The sequence below is a fragment of the Brassica oleracea genome, chromosome C4, assembly GCF_000695525.1.
Source record: "Brassica oleracea var. oleracea cultivar TO1000 chromosome C4, BOL, whole genome shotgun sequence".
Lineage (NCBI taxonomy): Eukaryota > Viridiplantae > Streptophyta > Magnoliopsida > Brassicales > Brassicaceae > Brassica > Brassica oleracea.
The window spans coordinates 4,711,725-4,729,368 of NC_027751.1; the positions used below are offsets into that span (position 1 = coordinate 4,711,725).

Here is a 17,644-nt window from a genome sequence, read left to right on the forward strand (position 1 = left end):
TATATACATACGATGCGTCACTAGTACAGTCTGTCTCTGTACCCCCGCCCTCCAAAGCTGCGTCGAATGCAAACGTCTCTGCACCCACGCCTCACACAATCTGCGTCGCTAGCCCAGACGTCTCTGAGCCCCCGCCCACCAAAGCTGTGTCGCTAGTCCAGACATCTCTGGACCCCCGCCCACTAACATAGTCCCTACTCATAACTATGTATACATACATATATATATCGCATATCTTAACATCACACAATCAAATCAACGATTGAATCCTCTAGACCCCTACTTCCAATTTACAATGAATGAACTAACTAATAATCAAGACTCAAACAGACTCAATTCAAACAGACGGATCATGATTCGAAATCTAAACTACGATAGAGAGAATTCTACACTGGTACATGATTTACGGAATATGGTCAACTGGTTGGAATGATCGACGGGAGATGGTCAACTGCATCACGAGATCAACGACTTAGGCTTAGAGTCTCAGGAAATAAAGTTTCCAAAAATGGAAACTTTCCTAAAATAACAATTTTTCTAAAATAGAAACTTTCCTAATATACTTATTTTCTAAATTAGAAACTTTCCTAAAATAGTAACTTCCCTAAAATATTTTCCTAAAACTAGAAATATGTAAGCGACTAACTTACTAGAAAAACCAGCCGGAAGCTCGTCCAGAAATCCCGCCGGAAACTCGCCTAGAAATCTCGCCGCAAGCTCACCCGGAAATCCCACCGGAAAAATTCACTAGTAACTGGGCGTCAGATAATTCAACAACAACTCGTCACATGCAAAGAAATACTTTGACTTGATGAGAATAAAGAGAAGAGTTGAGTTTCTTATATAGAAAGAGGAAAGGGAAATAGGTTTTCTAAACTTGTAATGTGAGACAAAATAAAAAGAGAGAATTGAGCTTTAGTTTTAATAAAACCAAAAAGGCTTAGCCAAAACAAGATCAGGGTGGTTACAGTTGTATCATGCTTGTGAACCAAAAAAAAATGTTTGTGAACGAACAACTAGAACTTGACCCTGTAATTAAATGCACCCTGTAAATAGAAGCTGACCCTGTAATTTAATGCATAGCCTATAAAGTTCCAATAGCCCAAAGTCAAGCATAATTGTAGTTGCATGTACAGCTAAACAATCAGAGTATCTACTCTGATTATAAAACGAACACTGCACACCAGATCCAGAAGATCTGGGTGATCGTCCCTCCCTTCAAACGCAAGCAAAACATGAAACCCTTCGCGACCAATCGCGATCTCCTCAAAACCCCCGCGCTCATCAAGATCTCCGCCGTTATTCTCGCCACCGCCGCCTTCTTCTACTTGGGCAAGCATTTATCCGACGACGGCTACAAGCAGCTCGTCTTCTTCTCCTCCTCGGAAAACTCGATCCCGGAAGTCTCAATCTCCCCCAACAGCAACAAAACCTTCAATCTATCCTCGATCATCCCTCCCAATCACACCGATATCGAAACAACACAGCCGATTCCCTCGCCATTGACGGTGACGGTGACGGAAGCTAATCCTCCTCCGATTCCGTCTCCGCCGATTCCGTCTCCGCCTCCGCCTGCTACGATCCGGACCTTCGGGGTACTCGATGCGAACGGCGTGATGTCCGACGATTTCGAGGTAGGTGAGGTCGAGGAGGACGAAGCTATCGAAGAAGAGTCGGGGAACAAGACGGAGATCGTGCAGTTGAGAAACGACGGCGTATCGAAACCTAGGGTTAGGGTTAAGAAGTTCGCGGTGTGTCGCGAGAGTATGAGAGAGTATATACCTTGTTTGGATAACGCTGATGCGATTAAGAAGCTTAGATCGACGGAGCGTGGAGAGAAGTTCGAGCGTCATTGCCCTGTGAAAGGCAGAGGGTTGAATTGCTTAGTGCCGCCTCCTAAAGGTTATCGTCAGCCTATTCCATGGCCTAGAAGCCGTGACGAGGTATTATTGAGGTTTACTTGAATAGTATTTAGATTTGATTTGGTAGATGATTCCATGGCCTAGAAGCTGTGTTGAGATATTCGTATGCTTGTAATCTTACAAGTTTTGGTTTTTTATTTGGAAGATTCAGAGAACATGTATTGAGGTTTGTTTAAGAATTGATTTGGTGGATGATTTGTTATACGGATAGGTGTGGTTCAGCAATGTTCCTCATACTCGGCTTGTTGAAGATAAAGGTGGACAAAACTGGATTTCACGAGATCCACGAGACAAGAACAAGTTTAAGTTTCCTGGTGGCGGCACACAGTTTATTCACGGAGCTGACGAGTACTTGGACCAGATCTCTAAGGTTTTGCTCATTTCCCCCAAAGGATAGTTCTTGCTTCGCGTTTTTATCTGATGTTTTGAAGTCCGAGTTTGTGTCTGCAGATGGTTTCTGTTATCACGTTTGGCAAGCGTATTCGGGTTGCGTTGGATGTTGGTTGTGGTGTGGCGAGTTTTGGCGCTTACCTATTGTCACGCAATGTTTTGACGATGTCTGTTGCGCCAAAAGATGTCCACGAGAACCAGATTCAGTTTGCTCTTGAGCGTGGTGTGCCTGCTATGGCGGCAGCATTTGCTACTAGGCGTTTGTTATATCCAAGCCAAGCGTTTGATCTTATTCATTGTTCTAGGTGTAGGATTAACTGGACTCGTGATGGTAAGGTTCTCTGGATGGCTTGGTTTGTCTGGACTCGCAGTTACTGTAGCTTTTAGCTCCCTGTGGTGAACTACGCTTTAGCTTCTATTCCTTTTGGGGAAAATTCTTATTCTGCTGTTTCATTTTCTGTGATGAAGATGGGATTTTGCTCCTTGAGATCAATAGAATGCTGCGGGCTGGAGGGTTTTTTGCTTGGGCTGCACAACCTGTTTACAAGCATGAGGCGGCTTTGGAAGAACAGTGGACAGGTAACAACCTTTTTAATCTGTTTGGAGTTAGTGATAATGGCTCGTAGCTTTGTTAGAGAAAATGAGGAGCATTGAAAGTCGGAGTGACAATCCTTTTTCCAACTAATCATATTTTTGTCTCTGTCGGTATAAGGAGAAATTATTTTTTCCATTTGCTACTTCGATTCAGCCAATATGTCTGCTCATTTGATCTCACGTTTTGGTTTCCAGAAATGCTGAATCTCACGACTAGCCTTTGCTGGAAACTAGTAAAGAAGGAAGGATACATTGCAATCTGGCAGAAACCCCTTAACAACAATTGTTATTTGAGCCGTGAGGCTGGAACCAAACCTCCTCTTTGCGATGAATCTGATGACCCCGATAATGTTTGGTACAGCCGCTCAATCTTTCTGTTTTCTTTTGATTGTGAAACAAGGACATACCTTGCTAAAGCACTGAACAAATTAATGAAGGCTATATTTAACTTATGCTGCGAGACTTGCATCAAAAATTCAACTTCTTTCAGTTTGGTATGGTTGATTGTACCTAGTCTGCCTTCGACTTGGTCAATGATACTGTGTGCAGAAAATCACACTTTCTATGCCTCATATTGTCTTGTTCCCACTTCTATGTCTCATACTGTTGTGTTCATGCTTTAGGTACACAAACCTGAAACCTTGTATCAGTCGCATACCTGAGAATGGATCTGGAGGCAGTGTTCCTTCATGGCCTGCCCGTCTCCACACTCCACCCGATAGGCTACAGACCATAACATTTGATTCCTACATTGCTAGGAAAGAACTATTCAAGGCAGAGTCAAGATTCTGGAATGAAATAGTTGGGGGTTATATCCGTGCCTTAAAGTGGAGAAAGATGAAACTAAGAAACGTTTTGGACATGAGAGCAGGCTTTGGCGGGTATGAAAATGATATCTTTCTGTTGAGTACTATGTCGGCACATAATACCTCACTTTCTTAGCTGATCTCTCTTTGTTTGTGGCAGATTTGCAGCTGCACTAAATGATCATAAACTCGATTGCTGGGTTCTCAGTGTAGTTCCTATCAGCGGGCCTAACACATTGCCCGTCATTTATGATCGTGGGCTATTAGGAGTAATGCACGATTGGTACTTCTTTTCTCCTTAAATCTATCATATAAAAACCTAAAATTATGGAATCTATAATTAAACTAAGGTTAAGGTTCTGGCTCTAGCTATTTTTAATAAGCCTTGCATTCTACCACAGGTGTGAACCATTTGATTCATACCCGAGGACATATGACTTCTTACATGCCTCAGGACTCTTCTCAGTCGAAAGAAAAAGGTATTCAAAGTGATAAACTCATGTCCACAATAAATGACGACAATACAGGATTAACTCATGACCATTCTACCTTTGTACATGAGTTATAATGGTTAACTTCATGGATTGCGTTGGTTGTATCAGATGCGAGATGTCAACCATCTTGTTAGAGATGGACCGGATATTGAGACCGGGAGGGAGAGCATACATTAGGGAGACAATAGATGTAATGGATGAAATTCAAGAGATCACAAAGGCAATGGGTTGGCGTACATCTCTGCGTGACACATCCGAGGGTCCTCACTCAAGTTACAGGATTCTAACATGCGAGAAGCGTCTCCCTCGAGCTTAATACCACACAAAACCACACTGGCACTTAGTCTACACAAAGCATATCGTTTGGTAATATCTCTTTACTGTTAGTATTTTTTCTTCCCCTCATTATGTAACTGTAAATTTGATTGTGGTGTATTACTGAGTAAAGTTTTACCTAGTCCTCGACTTTTAATAACAACAGTTCTGCATGTGCTATTCTGTTGATTGTAACAAAGGATCCATAAGAAAATAAAAAAGAAGCTCACGACTTTCTCCAAGTTGAAAAATACAATACGTCCATGATAATGTTGTAGTGTGTCTCTTGAACCATGTCTGCATGGCTCCTTCTACTGCTTAAGATCTTGGCTTCCACATCTGTTCACGATGGCTTTGACTTATTGGTTCAGCAGTGACGCGGATACTGAATAGATACTGTGGGAATAGGTGATTGACTCTGTTCTCATTGGTTGTTTCTCTGTTCTTATATGGACTCTTCTGCTGCGTTTGAGTTTGTGTGATTACAGGCCGAGTTTGGGCTTCGGAAAGCCTCGATACCATGGTTAGTTCAACCCTACTTGGAAAGAGGTGTGCATTTTGAACATTTACCCCCACATCTTAACCTAACTACATCATAGATGGAAGCAATAGTAATAATTTGTTTAGCCGTTAGCAGTTAGTAGAATTATTATTAGATTTTCAAACATATGGTTTTGTATATAAACAATAATGTATGGTATAAGTATAACCATATGATATATAGTTGGTTTTTAGTGATAAAATTAGAAATCAACAATATTGGCCAAAGACAATGTCTCTCAACCAATCACTTCACACCGTATTTGGAACAAGACTACCGCTTAGAAATGTCAATATCCAAAATTTGGAATTTTATTGTATGAAGAATTATGTAGAACTTTCTTGATACATTTGAATGGTTATCTCATCCTCAGCCCAAAGAAGGCAACAAAATCATTTTCCAAAAGCGTATGTGGTAGTAAATAGTGTTATATAATCTCCACTCAAGCTAACGCCAAATATAAAACAAGTGGCACATATGAGAGCCGTTTCAAGACAACCTTATAAAGACATTCCACGTGGACCAATCACGTCAGAATCCTCTTCACATCTTCCTCGTGCCGCCACGTGGCAATTTAGCCAATCATCATCGTGTGGCGCCCAGGGAGTTGAGAAGAGATAACGATTTGTTGTGTTGTTGATCACTCGGTCTATAAATCTCTCTGTTTCTCGATCACGCCAGCAACTATCTATCACTGTTTCTTCTCTGAACAAACTCTCTCTCTCTCTCTCTCTTTAGCTTCTTGTGTGACGCACACTCGTGAGAAATGGCCGCCGCAGTATCACCAGTCGTAAGTTTTCATAACTTAGACCAAGATTCTGATCTTTTGCATCACTTTGAGATTCTCTGTCTTCAGTATGTCGTTCGAACCTAGAAGACTATAACTAGAGATATACTTTGATGCTTCAGTAAACTGTTAAAATCCCGGTTTGCTTTGGTTAGAATGAATTCAGTTTGTTCTGATTGAACAACGTCTCTAAACCGGTTCTTGAACTATTTGAACCAAAATTTGAGTTCCAAAACTGAGTTTAGCCTACTCTCTGCGTAGCAGTTGAGCTTGAACGGGTCGGGAGCAGTAGCTGCTTCAGTCCCAGCTACAACCTTCCTGGGAAAGAAAGTTGTAACATCATCAAGATTCTCCCAAAGCAACAAGAAGAGCAACGGATCATCATTCAAGGTGGTTGCTGTGAAAGAAGACAAACAAACCGATGGAGACAGATGGAGGGGACTTGCCTACGACACATCTGATGACCAACAAGACATCACCAGAGGCAAAGGTATGGTTGACTCTGTCTTCCAAGCTCCTATGGGAACCGGAACTCACAACGCCGTGCTTAGCTCCTATGAGTACATCAGCCAGGGTCTTAAGCAGTAAGTTTCCATCTCTCTATACCTCTCTCATTAGTTCCATAGGTTTTTAGAATCTTTGGTTTTAAATTGTTTCTTCTTGTTGATAAATAGGTACAACTTGGACAACATGATCGATGGGCTTTACATTGCTCCGGCTTTCATGGACAAGCTTGTTGTTCACATCACCAAGAACTTCTTGACCTTGCCTAACATCAAGGTAACCAATGTTCAAAAAATCCCTACATGTTAGTTATGCGCTTTATAAAGGATTATTTGATTAGGCGGTCGCTAAACCGATTTTTTGAATTTAAAAAAAAAAACATTCAAAAATTTGTTTTGTTTAAATCTGATTTGTTGCCTGCACCAATTTTTAGAACACCCTTTATGTTCATATTTGAGTTATTACACGCCAACTAGTCCAACTCTATTGATTTTTATCTATATAGGTTCCACTTATTTTGGGTATTTGGGGAGGCAAAGGTCAAGGTAAATCCTTCCAGTGTGAGCTTGTCATGGCCAAGATGGGCATCAAGTGAGTCCTATATCTCCTCTACCAGTGACCAGTTCTAATCATAATCAACAAAAAGCTAAAACATGTTTAAAATCTCTTTGCAGCCCAATCATGATGAGTGCTGGAGAGCTTGAGAGCGGGAACGCAGGAGAACCAGCCAAACTTATCCGTCAAAGGTACCGTGAAGCAGCCGACATGATCAAGAAAGGAAAGATGTGTGTTCTCTTCATCAACGATCTTGACGCTGGTGCTGGCCGTATGGGTGGCACAACTCAGTACACAGTCAACAACCAGATGGTTAACGCAACGCTCATGAACATTGCTGACAACCCCACCAACGTCCAGCTACCAGGAATGTACAACAAGGAAGAAAACGCGCGTGTTCCCATCATTGTCACTGGTAACGATTTCTCCACTCTCTACGCTCCTCTCATCCGTGATGGACGTATGGAGAAGTTCTACTGGGCGCCGACTCGTGAAGACCGTATTGGTGTCTGCAAGGGTATCTTCAGAACTGACAAGATCAAGGATGAAGATATTGTCAAGCTTGTTGATCAGTTCCCTGGCCAATCCATTGGTAATACTCCATCTGTTTCATATTAATTATCAAAAGGATTAGTAAAATTTAATTAAAATTTAATTTTAAATATAAATAATAAAAATACAATTGACTACACAGTTTTGAATAAGATTAAAGCTATATAGATTATATATTATGAAATAACAAACTTCTATAAAACATCATGTGTATTGAAACGGAAGTAGTAAAGATCTATTTGTTGGTGTCTTTGTATACGATTCTGATTCTTGATTTTCTTGTAATAGATTTCTTCGGTGCCTTGAGGGCTAGAGTGTACGATGATGAAGTGAGGAAGTTCGTTGAAGGACTCGGAGTGGAGAAGATAGGGAAGAGGCTGGTGAACTCGAGGGAAGGTCCTCCAAAGTTTGAGCAACCAGAGATGACACTTGATAAGCTTATGGAGTATGGAAACATGCTTGTGATGGAACAAGAGAACGTCAAGAGAGTCCAACTTGCTGACCAATACCTTAACGAGGCTGCTTTGGGAGACGCAAACGCGGACGCTATCGGCCGCGGAACTTTCTACGGTTAGAACTCGAGGTTTGAAACTCCTTAATTTGTTTATTGAATCAGTTGGATATAAATGAAACTGTAAAAAGTAGGAAGGTGAGAGGGAGATAGGGAAAGAGAGAAACTGGAATTAGGGTTTCTGAAATTTTGAAGTGTAACTTGCCTTGCAGGAAAAGCAGCACAGCAAGTGAACCTTCCTGTGCCAGAAGGGTGTGCTGATCCTGCGGCTAAGAACTTTGATCCAACGGCTAGAAGTGACGATGGAACTTGTGTCTACAACTTTTGAGCTTTCTTTTACTTATAATTAATCTGTACTCTTTTTTTTTTGCCTTCTGTGTAATTGGGAATTGGTGGTTCTTGCCTCTTTTGTTGCTCTTTAATTTTATGATCATGTGCAAAAATATTCATATATCAAAATTTGCATTCTCATAAAAAAAACATTTCTCAACTTTGTTTTTCTTCTGCTTCACGTTTCTTCTCCCCATTCTTACTGCATTGATTGCACTATAGATAAAATAATTAGAGATTCAATGAAGTTAAAAAGAAGGAAGACAAAACCTTCTTATCACAGGTAAGGCAAAGAGTATTTTGGCAAAGAAACAAGGAAGTTTTGATGCAAATTTCCAATTGTTAATGGGCTCCTGGGGCCTTATAAGTATAATGGGTTTCTTTGCTATTACTGGTACAATTGATTCCCACCATACATAGTGGAAGAGAAAAGATAATTAAAATGGTTCCCATTTTCAATATAGTTTTTAACCAAACAAATGTGGAAAATAGCTTTTTCTTTGTTTAATGTAAAGTCAAAGCTCAAAAGCAAAGCATGTTGATGTTAAAAAATATTCTGCAATTTAAAAGCATTTTGACTTTAATAAGTTTAGCTTTTTTTTTTTAATAAGTTAGCTTTGCTACCAAATCTATACTATTATTTTTGCGAAATAAATTTTTGCAACGGAGCTTTCACGTTAAAAGTGAGAGTGGTTAATATTGTTTATACGCTTAATGAATAATTATATAAATTAGTCAAAAAATAAAAAAGAATTTCAAATCTATCTTATTAAAAAGTGATTTAAAATTAATAATAAATCGTTTATACCCTTAATGAATAAATTATATAAATTAGTCAAAAATAAAAACGAATTTAAAATATATATGATTAAATAAGTGATTAAAATTAATAATAATAAGAATTATCTGTAATATAAATAATTAAAAATGAATTTCTATTAATACTATTATATTTATATATTATATTAGATAATTGACTATAAATAAATATTATAAAATTTTCAAAAATAAAAAACATGTTTTAAAACATAAGATAATTCTTAGATATATTCTGTTATCTGAAAATAATATTTTATTATAAAATTTATAGTTAGATATAAAACAATTTATAGTTAAATGCTAATCAAACAAATAAATATATTTTCTAAAATATATGTGAATGTTTTTAAAATTTAACACAACAATAAGCATATATATATTTTGATAAAACTAATGAATATATATTAATAATATTTTGTTTATATGTTATATTTGATAATTGACTATAAGTAAATATAATAAAATTCTCAAAAATAAAATATAGATAATTCTTAAATATGTTGTGTTTTATCTGAAATAATATTTTTTTATTATAAAATATAAAGTTTAATGTTTGATTTATCTTTTTTAAAACATAATTAATAATTTATTATGTTGGTTTTGATTTAATAGTTATAAACAGATAAATTTCTATAAGAACAATATGCGGACAGAACACCTAGTAATCTTTAATTTTTAACTAAAAACATTATGCTTCATTACTTAAATAGTTAAATCATTTACTTTACTTCTATAACCGTAAGATTCTTAAATTTGTTTTTATTATTTTATTTGGCAGCAGTTTCAAACTGAAAAAGTTACACGACCAAAAATAATAATAAAACAGTTCAAACAAAAACAAAAACAAAAAAACAAGAAGAGGCATGAGAAAGAGAATGTGACAACAGCACACGAGTTGGACGGTTATGTGCACGCCATTCACTTCTTGTTAAGACAAGCCACGACCGAGTCTTCTCTCTCTCTCTCTTTCTCTATCTCTATAACTCTCAAACCGTATGTTCTTTCCTTCTTCTTCAAGATTCTGATTACAGATCTCTATCCCCATGGCTTCTGGATCTCACTGGTGCTACAGTTGCAGCCGCTTCGTCCTGATCTCCGACTCCATCTCCTGTCCTGATTGCGACGGAGGCTTCCTCGAACGCCTCCACCAAACCCCCGATTCATTCCACCGTCAGCACCGCAGCCCCACCAGATTCCCTACTCCTCCCACAAGCAACCGATCTCCCAATCCAGTCATCGTCCTCCGCGGATCTAACCCATCCGATCGATCCCCTTTCCAGATGTACTACGACGACGGTTCAGACTCGGGCCTCAGACCGTTACCCCAGAGCATGACGGAGTTTCTTTTAGGCTCAGGGTTCGATCGGTTGCTCGATCAAATCTCTCAGATCGAGCTCAACAACAACAGCAATAACTCACGTGATCATCCACCAGCTTCTAAATCAGCCGTCGAAGCTTTGCCGGTGATCCAAATCGCTCCGACTCATCTGGAATCGGATTCTCAGTCTCACTGCGCTGTTTGCAAAGAAACGTTCCTTCTCGACTCGGCAGCTCGCGAGATGCCGTGTAACCATATCTACCACCCTGACTGCATCCTCCCCTGGCTCGCGATTCGTAACTCCTGCCCCGTTTGCCGCCACGAGCTTCCGGCGGAGGAGGATGATGATGTAGCAGCCGCTACGGTGGCGGCACGTGGGGAAGAGGAGGAGGAGGAGGCGGGGATGACGATTTGGAGGTTGCCGGGTGGAGGATTCGCTGTGGGGAGGATTCCCGGTGGATGGAGAGGTGGAATGCCGGTGGTGTACACGGAGGTTGACGGTGGAAGACTCGGCGAAGAGAGGCTTCCGAGAAGGGTAGCTAGAAGAGGAGGAAGTAGTGGAGAGAGATCGGGTGGGTTTGCGGGTCGGATCATGAGACTCTTCGGATGTTTCAGCGGTTCATCGTCATCAGGGTCCGGGTCAAGTTCACAGGGAACACGTAGGAGCAGGTCGTCGTTTGCTCTGTTTAGGACAGCTTCTTCAAGGAGACGACATTGGCTAGCTTCATAAAGGAAACACAACATGATGGTTCCTTTCTTGTAAGATTTTTTTCGTGTAATGATTATATCTCTATGCGAGTAAAATTGATACAAAAGTTTTTAGGTCAAGTGAGATTGATAGAGTTGAATTTTTTTGGTGAATATTTGAACGTTCTTTCATAGGGAAAGAACAATGGTTCGTGGCCCTAACCTTAGTTACTTATCTTACAAGTCACAACAGTTTCTTTAATGTATAAAGCTCATGGTTTATTTCAACATCCACGTAGAGGAGAGACATGTTGGCCGGCATTGTACAGCTATACAATCTTTGAACTACAGACAGAACAAATGATATGATGCCTCCTAGAGGTTTAGAATCTTAGAAAGGTCGAATAATTATTTGCGAGGTCAGTATCTACAGAGCAAAATGTGAAGGAAAACAATAATAGATTTATTACAACGCATCTGATGATGCTCTACATTATTGGAGACGGCCTTTGTAATTTATAGACCACTATAATGTCACACTATCGTATCAAAGATGGATTACCATTTTATCAACATTAATACGACCATTTGCCTTAATAGGTAGAAAAAAACACTAATCACCTTGTAGATTATGCTATAACCATGAATTGAAAACATCTACCCTTATTGAGCCGCCTGGCAAATTTCTGTAATCAAAACAGTTGATGTAGACAGAATAAAGACTTTTCTCGAATAATGTTCCTTAAAATAACTGAGTGTAAACATACCAACGAGGGCATCTAGTGTCGCCTATTGTTACCTACCAAACGTAAGCTAAACACTTAGAGAGTGACATAGAATGGCATTATATAGCGCGGATTGCGTTCAAATTGCTTCCTGCACGGACGACATAAGACATGCACGCATTTTAAAATATATGTAAAATGTTGTTATATGTAGGCAATGTTTGAGGTAGATCACTAATTTTCTTGTCTTATTCTGGAGCACATTCTTCACTTCCTCGATTTGTGGTTTTCGAGTGTGATTTAAATAGGTACTTTCAATTTTTTTTCGAAAACCAGATTGCATCAAATAAAGAGAAAATCAGATTTTAGTTTGTTTTTGTTTATAATTTTTTTACTGTTTTAAGATAGTTTGGGTCGATTAGTATCAGAAAGGTATGGAGAGACATGTTCTTGACATATATCATTATTTGCTACCATTGTCAATATAGGACATATAGATAAATTTCTCTTTTGTCTAACAGATGCTTAATAAAGCATGCGCTTGCTCAACCTGACCTCACAATGAGCCCTGCCTAGCACTATAGCACACACATAAGATTCACTAAAATTGGATGCTGAATTCACAGTACATTAGCAGAAGTTTACTAAACAAACATAAATGCACACGCTAATCGAAATAATAGACTCAGAAAGAGTCAATTGGCAGCCTAATGAGAGTAAATGGGACAAACCAGTTCACATAGAGTCGTAACGTATTGATCTTCTTCGATCACTTTCACACTCACGACTAAATCTTGGATGACTTCCAAAAATCTTAACATACCATAATACTACAAGTCAACACGCAAGATTATATGGTTAAGAGAGCTGGTCCCCATACGCAACGGTCTGACCTTGCCACGGAAAATACATAAGAATACAAATAACGCATTTATTCCGAAATTGACTATCAATTCATTTTCAGAATTTTTCTTGGCTTTGGTTTTTCGACGATTGTTTGAATATTACTAATTTTGTAGACCTTCAATATCACAAAAATACTAAAATAGGATAACCACTAAATTATTGACGATAAATTAATTGAAATCATACATACTTATCATAATTTACAATACTTATGTGACAATCGGGTCTATATCAAGGTTAGCCTTGCAAATGGCATGCAAATCAAACGAAAATTCAACTAAACGGGTCTATATCAAAATTAACCTTGAACATCCTACATCCACACGACTTCAATATACCGGCTTGTAACCAACTAAAGTAAATGCAACTTTACAAATATAAGTGGTTCTTTAAGAAGATAATAGAAGTGTAGCCCAATCCCAAGAGTCTTAAGTTGGGTGCAAAACCAGCTATGATGGTATCATGTATTATATTGTGAAATTGAATCCTACTACCACTACCCCATTTACCCTCTCTAAGAAAAATCAACAACATTTATTATATTCCAGAAACTGAAGATGTCTTCAAAAGACATCATAGCCAGAACAGTGCACGCCCATGACTAAAAGATATTGATGGTGCGCTAGCATAGTAGCATGGTAACCATCCCATCCAAGTTCCGTTTTGGTGGAGACTAAAACTCATCTTCCATAAAGTTTCTTCAATCATTCACATGATTAGCTGGGTCCATAATTCATAGCCAATCACCCTGAGGAAAAAATGGCAACATTTAATGCCCGAGGCGTCATTCATATCTCCTACAAAGGTTTAAATTATTTAAGTAGGTATTTGTCAACATCTTGGAATCAATTTTAATTCATGCGTGATTTTTTGAAAACTAAAATATCCACGTTGCAGCTGGTAACTCTATAATCTTATTTGTTGAGACCCATTGTGCTAAGTTCCTAACACCAAACTATTTTTGTTGGTACATGGTTGAAAGAAAAAGGACGTTAATTTATTTGGTAACACAACCAGTGCCCTGCGAAGAGTTTCAGGGACATAAGGCAAATTTTAAAAATAAACTTATTTACAACTATAATGAAAACAATTTTGCAATATGATATATCACTTTCACCAAATACACAAGTTTAACACTGTAAAAGAATAAGTTTATGTTATATTATATCATATAGAAAGAAAAAAAACACATGCATTCAGGAGGTTAGTTAGTTTACTATGTGAAAAGAGTTTTTTAAAAAAATAAGTTTAAACCACTAGACTAAAAACTATTTTAAATTTTGGGGTCCTAAAAAGTTCATATTAATCGGGAGCCTAAGGCGAGTGTCTTTTTCGATACACAACCTCAAGGAGTTGTTGAGCATTGGGAATAACTTAGGAATGGGTTGCCTCCAGCACATATTTTACAAACTTTCTGATCGATTTCATATCCACCTTTCGCCAACTTTGACAAACTTTGCTAAAATTACAATAAAATAATTCAACATTCGTTTTCCCTAAAATATACTAGAAGGCTAGCAAGACACGGTTTGACGTGCTTTTGGGGAGGTAATCTCCAATTTTATATCAAAGGTAAATGTTTATCTTAAAAACATTTTATCTAGATCATTTTGAATATTCAGTGCATGCATTACGTATACGACGGTCGGTTAAGTGATGAGAAACAAGACGAGACAGTATATGATGGGAAGAAATGAGATAGAATGTGGAGACAAAAATTTAAACTTTGTTTTCAAATTCATGTGATGGGAACAGACCAAATCAAACACACAATTACACAGTTCTTGTGTCAGATCCTATCTTTTTAACGTCAATCTTTCTGAGGTCGAATTGAATGGTAGCACTTTAGACGGCATTTTTCACGTATGGTAACAAGATACTACTAATCAAAAAGTCATAATATAAGGCAGGGGAGACATTTGCCTTTTGTCAATTAACACCTTTGCTAGACTAAAGTGGTCTTAAAAGATGAACAAAAGGAACAATCCGACCATTTTTTAGTTTTTGATATGTTTGTTTTCCGTGAAGTCGGTTATTGAATTTAAAAATAGAACTTTACACGATATCTCCTTTTTTATTTAATTATAGTAAAATGATACAAGTAAATAATAAAATTCAGCCAAAAACAGAAAGAAAAAATTAAATAAAAACAAAGGTTCCGTAGAAAGTGGGAACACGAAGAAAGCAGGAACAAAGTTGATGTGAGCTACAGAGACTAAACAGAAACCACAAAGACACAGCCAAAAAGAACTACTCGTCCACTAAGTTGTCTTTTGTGTCTGAGACTTGGCTCTCTCCAATAAACCCTAATAACATCCAACTGAAATGGACAACACAAGACCCTGATGATCTTTGTGGAAGGATTTTTGTTAGGACGAGACGAGATTATGTTTTCTGAAAAGTATTTTTGTAGTTATCCAAGTAGTCTGCTTATGATTTGACTAGCTACTATAAAACTATTGTTTAGACGTTAAAGTTTTTCACCAAAAATTCAAAGTTTTTTTTCTTTTTGGCTCGGAATGATTAGACTAAACCGAAACGAACCGGGAAAGCGTAGTCAAGAGAGAATTAAACACACAATATTGTATTTAAAGATGGCAAAGCACGTAACAAACTAGTAAAGACTTAAATGATGGCTTCATCATCATCATCTTCTTCTCTTTCAAATTCATTGCTTCAAATTTCAGTTTTGCTTCTTATTTTTCCTCTCACGTTCTGCAAGATATCTTCTCCGAATCAAGAACCACTCGTCTTCTCTCTCAAAACCAAGAATGTTCCACAGTCTTCTTCAGACAAGCTTTCTTTCAGACATAACGTCACTCTCACCGTCTCTCTCTCCGTCGGCTCTCCACCGCAAAACATCTCGATGGTTCTTGACACCGGAAGCGAGCTTTCATGGCTTCACTGCAAGAAAGCTCCCAACTTAGGATCCGTGTTTAACCCGGTTTCGTCCTCCTCTTACTCGCCTATACCTTGCTCCTCGCCAATATGCAGGACCCGGACCCGGGACTTGCCCATACCCGCTTCATGTGACACGAAGACCCATCTTTGCCACGTGGCAGTCTCCTACGCCGACGCTACCTCACTAGAAGGCAGCTTAGCTCACGAGACGTTCGTAATCGGATCTTCAGCCCGACCCGGAACTATATTCGGGTGCATGGACTCGGGTTTAAGCTCTGATTCGGAGGAGGACGCTAAAACAACCGGTTTAATGGGAATGAACCGGGGCTCTTTATCGTTTGTTAACCAGCTGGGTTTCTCAAAATTCTCTTATTGCATATCCGGTTCAGACTCCTCCGGTATTCTGCTTCTTGGTGACGCGAGTTCCTCCTGGCCCGGTCCTATCCAGTACACGCCTTTGGTTAGTGAAACGACGCCGTTACCGTATTTCGACCGGGTCGCTTACACGGTCCAGTTAGAAGGAATTCGGGTCGGGTCAAAGTTGCTGTCTTTACCCAAATCCATGTTCGTACCGGACCATACCGGGGCAGGTCAGACGATGGTCGATTCCGGTACACAATTCACGTTCCTGATGGGTCCGGTTTACTCCGCCTTGAAAACCGAGTTTATGGCGCAAACCAAGGCGGTTTTCAAAGTTGTAGAAGATCCAAATTTTGTGTTCCAAGGGACAATGGACCTCTGTTACCGGGTTGGGACGTTAACCCGGCCCAATTTCTCGAGGTTGCCCGTTGTTAGTTTAATGTTTCGTGGCGCGGAGATGAGCGTGTCGGGTCAGAAGCTGTTGTACCGGGTAAACGGAGCCGGGTTAAAAGGAAAAGATCAGGTGTATTGCTTCACATTTGGGAACTCCGATCTTCTGGGAATAGAAGCGTTTGTGATTGGTCATCATCATCAACAGAACGTGTGGATGGAGTTTGATCTGGCTAAATCAAGGGTTGGATTTGGTGCTGACGTTAGATGTGATCAAGCTAGTCAACGGCTCAAATCGCGAATGTGATAACCTGTGATATAGGATTCCACTAGACCATATACTTCTATTTATAGTATAGTATATTTATTCTTTTTGCTGTGCTTTATATATGATGTGTTTGTAGTGCTTTTTGTGGGGGATACCGGGATACTGGTTAGTTAAAAAATACATTTTACATCGAAATTAAAATTCATTTAAATACTTTTTGGCGCGTTATAGAACCCATGCTCAGTGGCCTTTTCGGCCCAAAAACGTTTTGGTTTTAGTAGGCCCTGTAACCCAATAATCGTTGGGCTATACAAGATGGATCAAGCAATGTATTAGTTCCCCAGTTCCTATAACGAATGAAATGTAGTAATGTACTTATAATTTACATGCACATGAATTTAACTGGAAATAGCTTTAAAGATCTGTAGCTTTTATTTATCTTGGTGATGTGGGTAAGTTGTAGACAGTAAAAAGTGTAAGTACATAAAATAAGATTGAGTTAATATCAGCCAAAAAGTGTTGTTATGGACTGTCCAAATGGTAACACTGTCTTTTTTTTTTTCCATTTTTTGGTCAAAAGTAACACTGTCTTTTTTTTTTTTTGGGTCAAATAGTAACACTGTCTTATATTAGTGAAATAAAGTGAAACATTTATATTCAAAAAAGGAAAGTGAAATATGGTCTTTTCGCTGGTTGATGTCTAGAGATGTTACAGTCTTAGGTACTTTTTCTGGAAAGCCAATAAATTTTGGGCCTGAAGCTAGCCTATAATAGGAGCAGAGCAGTTCATGTGCAGCTTGATGCATGCAACGGATGTCTGAACATTGAACAATGTAAAAGATGATCTCCAATCTATTCTCCAATCACTGATGAGACTATCAAGTGCCACATGGTGAAGAGTGGTGCGTTACCCATTCAATATTAAAAGATTGCATGGGTAGAGCAATCCATTTTTAAAGAGTTTGTTAC

General features: G+C 38.7%; 4 protein-coding genes across 6 annotated transcripts; all 4 read left to right on the forward strand.

Annotated features, from left to right (window-relative positions):
* The first annotated feature begins 1,098 nt into the window (after positions 1-1,098).
* LOC106342574 (probable methyltransferase PMT11) lies at positions 1,099-4,763 on the forward strand. Its single transcript, XM_013781548.1, has 9 exons — positions 1,099-1,943; positions 2,134-2,292; positions 2,373-2,643; positions 2,781-2,891; positions 3,102-3,261; positions 3,530-3,787; positions 3,873-3,995; positions 4,114-4,191; positions 4,315-4,763. The coding sequence occupies exons 1-9, from the start codon at positions 1,236-1,238 to the stop codon at positions 4,520-4,522; spliced, it is 2,076 nt and encodes a 691-aa protein (XP_013637002.1). The 5' UTR covers positions 1,099-1,235; the 3' UTR covers positions 4,523-4,763.
* An 851-nt stretch (positions 4,764-5,614) lies between these two features.
* LOC106342672 (ribulose bisphosphate carboxylase/oxygenase activase, chloroplastic-like) lies at positions 5,615-8,424 on the forward strand. 3 transcript variants are annotated; one of them, XM_013781676.1, is made up of 7 exons: positions 5,615-5,852; positions 6,114-6,433; positions 6,524-6,629; positions 6,859-6,944; positions 7,028-7,500; positions 7,749-8,030; positions 8,184-8,299. In XM_013781676.1, the coding sequence occupies exons 1-7, from the start codon at positions 5,829-5,831 to the stop codon at positions 8,297-8,299; spliced, it is 1,407 nt and encodes a 468-aa protein (XP_013637130.1). In that variant the 5' UTR covers positions 5,615-5,828. The 3 variants fall into 3 exon arrangements, with proteins under 3 accessions (XP_013637130.1, XP_013637129.1, XP_013637131.1); XM_013781675.1 differs by having other exon boundaries at positions 5,743-5,852; positions 6,111-6,433; positions 8,184-8,424; XM_013781677.1 differs by having other exon boundaries at positions 5,744-5,852; positions 6,111-6,433; positions 7,749-8,043; positions 8,184-8,422.
* A 1,571-nt stretch (positions 8,425-9,995) lies between these two features.
* LOC106337198 (E3 ubiquitin-protein ligase RING1-like) lies at positions 9,996-11,350 on the forward strand. The gene has a single exon (XM_013776263.1). It carries the CDS (start codon positions 10,164-10,166, stop codon positions 11,166-11,168), a length of 1,005 nt encoding a protein of 334 aa, XP_013631717.1. The 5' UTR covers positions 9,996-10,163; the 3' UTR covers positions 11,169-11,350.
* Positions 11,351-15,258: 3,908 nt separating this feature from the next.
* On the forward strand, positions 15,259-17,644 carry LOC106339739 (aspartic proteinase PCS1-like). Its single transcript, XM_013778605.1, has 2 exons — positions 15,259-16,723; positions 17,380-17,644. The coding sequence occupies exon 1, from the start codon at positions 15,386-15,388 to the stop codon at positions 16,712-16,714; it is 1,329 nt and encodes a 442-aa protein (XP_013634059.1). The 5' UTR covers positions 15,259-15,385; the 3' UTR covers positions 16,715-16,723; positions 17,380-17,644.